General features: G+C 37.8%; 1 protein-coding gene across 1 annotated transcript; it reads right to left on the bottom strand.

Annotated features, from left to right (window-relative positions):
- On the bottom strand, positions 1–4,582 carry CBG21364 (the record flags this gene model as incomplete). Its single annotated transcript, XM_045242901.1, has 8 exons — positions 1–157; positions 390–580; positions 702–1,050; positions 1,100–1,699; positions 1,746–2,318; positions 2,532–3,461; positions 4,192–4,399; positions 4,450–4,582. The coding sequence occupies 8 exons, from the start codon at positions 4,580–4,582 to the stop codon at positions 1–3; spliced, it is 3,141 nt and encodes a 1,046-aa protein (XP_045097290.1).
- Positions 4,583–7,711: the final 3,129 nt, after the last annotated feature.

Below are 7,711 nucleotides of genomic sequence, written 5' to 3'. Positions count from 1 at the left end.
TTAAGCCCAGAAGTTCTTATTTTTAACAGCCATCTTGTTCATGGACGCGGTGATGTCCGCAACGAGGACAGAATCCAATTGACTCTCCTCGGCATCCAGAAGGTCCCTGTGCTCATCGAGAACCTTCTTGATGGATTTCGAAAGTTCTCCAAGTTTCCTGAAAAAAAGCAAATAAGTTATTTTTTACAGACTTAGCTCAAATAAACTAGAATCTAGGTTATCATAAAACCTGTAAAGTTAGAGCTAATTTATCTTGGATCCTGTGCAAGATATCAAAATTTTGTCAACTAATAAAATGTTTGCGACATTATGATAAACAATTTTAATTACGGTAACAAATCCGCAATCAGAGGAGTTCTAGATTTCCAGAAACTGAAAAAAAAACTCACTTATGTTGGAGGTAGTTATTCCTACCACGCTTGGCCAAGTTTTCCGCCGCGTACAGAACATGAGGGACGGCGGGGGGCTGGTAGGAGACCTGGTGACCGAAAGCCAGGACATAAGCCAAGTTGGAAATTTCGTTCTTGCTCCATTCTGGGGCATTCGCAATCACAGAATATTTTACCGGCCGGACGGTCCCCTGAAAATTGGAAATTTGATAATTATCGGTAAATGGTGTGACACAGTATTTGCCTACCCTACTTGTGCACTCTGTAGCTGGAATAGACATGCTGACAACAGAAGAATAAACAAAAACTCACAATGAGAGCCGACTGGGATACGAGAATAAATTCTTCCCGTCCAGAATTAGTGATCCGGGAGTCTATCATGGTTCCCGACTTTACGTTTTGCTCGTAGGCTTTGTGTCCCATGATCTCCTTGGGGAAGATGCGGGTGTGAGAAGTCTTCTGAACCACCACGACGACCAGCTTCGGTGGTTTGGAACCTCCGATCCTTCTACAAACTCCCTGCATCTCTTCCACTTCTTCTTGGACTCTCTTAAAATCTCCTTCGCCAGCGCCAGTCCTGAAGATGACGACGGTTTCTGGAAGAGAGCCAGTGGCCTTCTTGTATTGGTCAAGGCACGTCTTGAAGTGAGAATCCAGATTTCTAGAATGACACAAATTATTATCAAGGAATAAGTATTGATTAAACTCACTTGAGCTTGTACTCATTTCTCTCTTGAAGGAAATTATATCCTCCGAGTTCTGTTGGAGAGCTCAAGGAGTATCCGCAACCGACGATCGTTGGTTCTCCATCAAATTGTCCTTGAGCTTTGTCGTACAAGGTTCTTGAGGATCCATGGGTCATCTCGAAGCCTACGAATTGAACTTTCTCAAAGAGCTTCTTCTTCATTCCTCCGATATTGTTGCAGATGACCTTGTGTTCATACATATTGACCGGATCGACGTTGAAGTTGATTCCTCCCAACTTCAAATTCAACTTCCGCATGACGTTGTCAACGGTCTGGGCCCCTCCTTGCTCCCTCATAAAACACTCAGCTGTGCGATCGTGAATTTGAAGAGTTTGAAGCCCGATTCCCGCTTCAAAATACTTCATGACGTCATGAACATCGGGTTTCTTCTCCGAAGTGATGCCGATGACGATGGAGACCTGTTCCCTCAGAAGTTGCAGCATCTCTCCCTTGAGTCGTGCCGTGTCGCTGGAGTTCATTTGAAGTTTGATCCATTCTTGGGGTCTGTTCCTCATATCCAATCCATTTCGTTGGCAAGTCGAGTGGAGACGATTGCAGAAGTGGCTGAAATGTTTTTTACATGAATAGAAGAGATTCTTCTAGAACTCACTCCAAATCAATTCTCACTCCATCAAAACCAATAACCGCCACATTGTTGACTCTGGCTGGTCTCCAGAAGCGTGCTCCATTTCTTGGGCGGAATTGGACACTTCCTGGTGGAGGGAAAACCACCGATGCACCTCCGAATGTCATCTGAGCTGGCGCCAAAATCATGGCTGGCATTTGAATGGGTTCCATGGTGACATTGACTCCGAAAGCTGCCAAATGACGGTTTCCTTCAATTTTCAGGTGGTACTTGAGGATTTCCATGATTCGTCGGGTATGCTCGCGGGGCAAAGTGGCATTCTGGCCAGTCATTGAGGATTGCTGAAAATTTGAAAAAAGTCTATGCCTAAAAAATTTGAAACTTACAACTGTGGCGCTCATTTTCTGAATCTTGATCCTCTGGCCAGGAACTATGGTCAATAGTTCGATGGGGGTAAATGAAAGGTTCCGAAGACGCCCTGAGACGACGAGAGGCAAAAGTGGGAATTTGATTTTGTAGTGATGGTGGTTCAAGAAGTAGTCGGCGACGGAGACTTGCTCTGTTTTGCCTTCGCCAGCATTTAGCTCAAACTTCGTTCTGAAATTTGAGATTGAGCTGGTTGTCTGAAAAAAACCCTTTCAAATTTGAGCTCAATTATCTCATTTCCTGTGCAAGATATCAAAATTGCGTCAATTGTCAAAATACTTTTAATATTATGGTAAACAATTTATCAATTGACAACTTTTTCATATCTTTGACAGGAATCGAGAAAAATTGGCTCCAATCTATTACAGGTTTTACGGAACTCACGTATTCGCATTTCCGGGTGTTAGCTTCATAACTGTGATGTTCCTGTTCTTGTCCTTTGGCAGATGGCTAGGTTCCAAGAAGAATCCTTTCAACGAATCCTGAATCTTTTCAAAAATTTTTTCCTCATTTCCTCGCTGGAATGCATCTTGCATCTCTTGAACTTCGGCATCGTTGTAGTCCACACTTGAACGCTCGATTGGTGAGCGACTTCTGCTTCTTCGTCTCTGATCTCTTGGATCCTGACGATGGCCACCATGACCTCCACGACGATCGCCCCCATATCCTCCACGGCCTCGTTGGGCTCCTGATGCTCCTGGTGCTCCAACTCCACGTCCCTTAGCCTCGGAAAACTTACTGCACATAAACTTCATTACACTGGTTGCCGCGACAAATGGACTTTGCTTGGTGTCAATGGACATTACAATTTCAGGAACACCATCAGTTCCTTCTGCAAGACGGACTGCTTTGTCGAATCCAAATCTGATTTCTGAAGTTGCATCGGGCTTCATCATCGGTTGCTCTCTCATTGGAAACGTTTGGCTACCGTATTGAAGATATGTGTTGGTATTGAGCGATTCTGAAGTGACAGTCTCGACGACTCTGACAAGTTCTTGCCGATTTTTTTCAGCCATCGCATTCGGTCCATCTGCATAAACGACTCCATTCGCGGATAGGATGATTTTGAAGAATGTCTTTTGTCTTCTTAGAATCCTTGAGATTGTCTTCCACTCTTCTTCGGTGAAGTCTGATTGTTGAAGGGTCTCCTCCAATTTCTTCTCTCCTCCTTTGTAAGCTCCATCAACACAATAAATTGTAGTTGCACAGTCGAATGTGTAGTGAAGGAAATTGGTTCCGAAGATTTCCGGGTGTCTTTCAAAGACTTTTCGGAAAATTTGTTTAAGGGCGAGCCGTTTTTCGGATATGTTTAGTCTGAAAGTATATTAGGATTAGGTCGTATCCTCTCATTTTTTTCTTCATAAAGACGACAAAGTTAGGGTCTCGAAAGTATATGGATAACAATTTATTATTAACAGAAAGGGCTTGTCAAAAAGCTTTCGAATGGCTTTGAATAAAAAATTTATAGAATTCTTGGGATAACGATTCTTAAACATCAAAAATAGTGGCTCAGGGGTCAATTATCATGAAAAATACAACTTAAAATTATATGATGCATGAGCCCGAGAGTCCTAAAACTGCGATCTAACTAAACCAACTAAACTAATTAACTACCATAAATGCTCAAATTGAAGCCCACCATGTAGGTGCACTTTGAGCTCAATTATATCGGTTTCCATAAGAGCAATCTAAAGATATCTCTGGAGAGAGAGAGGGGTGGGGCAGTCTATCAGAGTGTTCACAGAATGCACTTGAATTTAGAGCTCAATTATCTCGGTTCCTACAAGAGCTATCAAAAATGTGTAAACTAAAAAAACACTTCTGATATTATGATAAACATTTTGAAAGTTGATCCCTTTTTGATAGCTTTTACAAGAAATCACATATGTAAGCTCAAAGTAAACTTATAGGTTCGGTTTCGATTTGAGCATTTACCGTAGTTTCTAAACTACAAATCTCTAATCTCTACGATCTAGCTAAGCGGACTATACTAATTAACTATTCTAAAGGTCGTCTGATTGATTCCTGAAAATTCCCAACTAACCCTCCAGAGACCGCTTGAATCCCGTCGGATAGCTTCACTTCCGTCTTCCCTCCGCACAAGATGGTCTCCATACTCAGCCGGACGAATTTCCTGGACGTCTTGGAGATGCTGACACTAAAAATATTGGTCTGCACAGGGACCGTGCTCAATGGCTGGAAAGATTTCCCATTGGAGGATGACGATCCAGGCGTTGTGAAGCGGACGGGTGCTGGAAATGTTTGGGTTTTGATTATAAAATGGAAAGTTGAAGTTTCTTACGATAAGTTCCTCCTGGTGGTGGTTTTGATCCTCCTGGTGGTCCTCCTGGTGGTCTGGATCCGCTGGACCCTCCTGATCCGCCTGCAGCCGAGTCTTCCTGTCTTGGTTTCTTTGGGATCCGGAACGATGACATGGTTATATACTGGAAAAGTAGAAAGTGTATAGAATCACTTGTAAAAGAGGGTTTATATGTGTTGCGGAAGAGACCAAAGATGTAAATCATGAGAACACTTGTGGTTTAGAACACGTTGCACAAGAACGGTGACATGGAGAGAGAGAGAGAGAGAGAGAGAGAGAGAGAGAGGGAGAGAGAGAGAGAGAGAGAGAGAGAGAAAGAGAGAGAGAGAGAGAGAGAGCACATATTTTTCGGAAGAAAACTGCAAAGAGAACTCTGAGAACAGTTTTTTGTTAGCAAACAAATAAAAGATTGAGAGTAAAGAATAGGAACATTTACTTGAAAAAACTCACTGTCATAGATACCGTAAAACCTGCAATAGAAGGGCACTCACACCCTCAAGTTTAAGCTTAATTATCTTGGTTTCCATGGGAGATATCAAATAAGTCTTACCTAAAAAATGTTTGTGATACTATGATAAACATTTTATCAGTTGACATTTTTCTCATGTATTTTCCAGGAACCGAGATAAACTGGCTCGAGCAAAGTTACAAGGGCCAAAGAACATCCAGGTCTCAACCTAGCAGGAATCAGAGGCTTCATAGTTTGTAACTTTGTTCATAGACAAGATAAAATTTTCTAAATAGTATCATTTTGTAGTTCTTGAAATTTCCTATCATATCCATTTTAGTTGGTTAAAAAATATTGAACCTAAAAGAAACTAGGGCCAAGGTTCTAGATGCTTGTTTTTCCTAGTGCTGAACTTAAGGGTTTTGTGGTCTTTTGTGTCGGCAAACTGACCGAAGGGATAGGAAAGAGGGTAAAAGAAAAAGGTCCCCTCTTTCCTTCTCCAGAGACACACAGATCAATAAAAAATCTACTTTACACAAAAAAGATAGAACACCATAGCATTGGGTTTCTATATTCAAATAAATCAAAAAAATTCTCCAATAACGTTCGTCGGAATCTATGCCATCTGCCATCTGCCATCTGGCGACGTTGTACTACGCGCATTCGTCACGTGATATCCCACTGACTGTCCCAGTGAGAAACATTTCCCTCTTTTTCTTTTCCCCCTCCGAATCTCTCGTTTTTTTTTCTTCCCGAAGGGATAGATGGGACACTCGGGGTGCACATATTTTGTGGACCCTTTGAGAACCCAAACACACATAAACTTTTTGTTGTGATCGGGAAACTTTGCTTTTTGAGAGTTAGTGTTCGAGGAACTAGGAAAATGAGTTTCTGAATTTCTGATTTTCTGAATTTTTGAATTTCTGAATTTCTGAATTTTTGAATTTCTGAATTTCTGAATATCTAAATTTCTGAATTTCTGAATTTCTGAATTTCTGAATTTCTGAATTTCTGAATTTCTGAATTTCTGAATTTCTGAATTTCTGAATTTCTGAATTTCTGAATTTCTGAATTTCTGAATTTCTGAATTTCTGAATTTCTGAATTTCTGAATTTCTGAATTTCTGAATTTCTAAATTTCTAAATTTCTGAATTTCTGAATTTCTGAATTTCTGAATTTCTGAATTTCTAAATTTCTAAATTTCTGAATTTCTAAATTTCTGAATTTCTAAATCCCTGAATACCTGAATTTCTGAATTTCTGAATTTCTAAATTTCTAAATTTCTGAATTTCTGAATTTCTGAATTTCTGAATTTCTGAATTTCTGAATACCGGAATTTCTGAATTTCTGAATTTCTGAATTTCTAAATTTCTAAATTTCTGAATACCTGAATTTCTGAATTTCTGAATTTCTGAATTTCTGAATTTCTGAATTTCTGAATTTCTGAATTTCTGAATTTCTGAATTTCTGAATTTCTGAATTTCTAAATTTCTGAATTTCTGAATTTCTAAATTTCTGAATTTCTAAATTTCTGAATTTCTAAATTTCTGAATTTCTGAATACCTGAATTTCTTAATTTCTGAATTTCTGAATTTCTAAATCCCTGAATACCTGAATTTCTGAATTTCTAAATTTCTAAATTTCTGAATACCTGAATTTCTGAATTTCTGAATTTCTGAATTTCTGAATTTCTGAATTTCTAAATTTCTGAATTTCTGAATACCTGAATTTCTTAATTTCTGAATTTCTGAATTTCTGAATTTCTAAATCCCTGAATACCTGAATTTCTGAATTTCTGAATTTCTGAATTTCTGAATTTCTAAATTTCTAAATTTCTGAATTTCTGAATTTCTGAATTTCTGAATTTCTGAATTTCTGAATTTCTGAATTTCTGAATTTCTGAATTTCTGAATTTCTGAATTTCTGAATTTCTGAATTTCTGAATTTCTGAATTTCTGAATTTCTGAATTTCTGAATTTCTTAATTTCTGAATTTCTGAATTTCTGAATTTCTGAATTTCTAAATCCCTGAATACCTGAATTTCTGAATTTCTGAATTTCTGAATTTCTGAATTTCTGAATTTCTGAATTTCTGAATTTCTGAATTTCTGAATTTTTGAATTTCTGAATTTCTAAATCCCTGAATACCTGAATTTCTGAATTTCTGAACTTCTGAATTTCTGAATTTCTGAATTTCTGAATTTCTAAATTTCTGAATTTCTGAATTTCTGAATTTCTGAATTTCTGAATTTCTAAATTTCTAAATTTCTGAATTTCTGAATTTCTAAATTTCTGAATTTCTGAATTTCTGAATTTCTGAATTTCTGAATTTCTGAATACCTGAATTTCTTAATTTCTGAATTTCTGAATTTCTGAATTTCTGAATTTCTAAATCCCTGAATACCTGAATTTCTGAATTTCTGAATTTCTGAATTTCTTAATTTCTGAATTTCTGAATTTCTGAATTTCTGAATTTCTAAATCCCTGAATACCTGAATTTCTGAATTTCTGAATTTCTAAATCCCTGAATACCTGAATTTCTGAATTTCTGAATTTCTGAATTTCTGAATTTCTGAATTTCTGAATTTCTGAATTTCTGAATTTCTGAATTTCTGAATTTTTGAATTTCTGAATTTCTAAATCCCTGAATACCTGAATTTCTGAATTTCTGAACTTCTGAATTTCTGAATTTCTGAATTTCTGAATTTCTAAATTTCTGAATTTCTGAATACCTGAATTTCTTAATTTCTGAATTTCTGAATTTCTGAATTTCTGAATTTCTAAATCCCTGAATACC

Source organism: Caenorhabditis briggsae (assembly GCF_000004555.2).
Source record: "Caenorhabditis briggsae complete genome, chrII, whole genome shotgun sequence".
In the NCBI taxonomy this organism is placed as follows: Eukaryota; Metazoa; Nematoda; class Chromadorea; order Rhabditida; family Rhabditidae; genus Caenorhabditis; species Caenorhabditis briggsae.
Note: the sequence above shows the minus strand (reverse complement) of the source record. Positions and strands in the feature narration are given on the sequence as shown.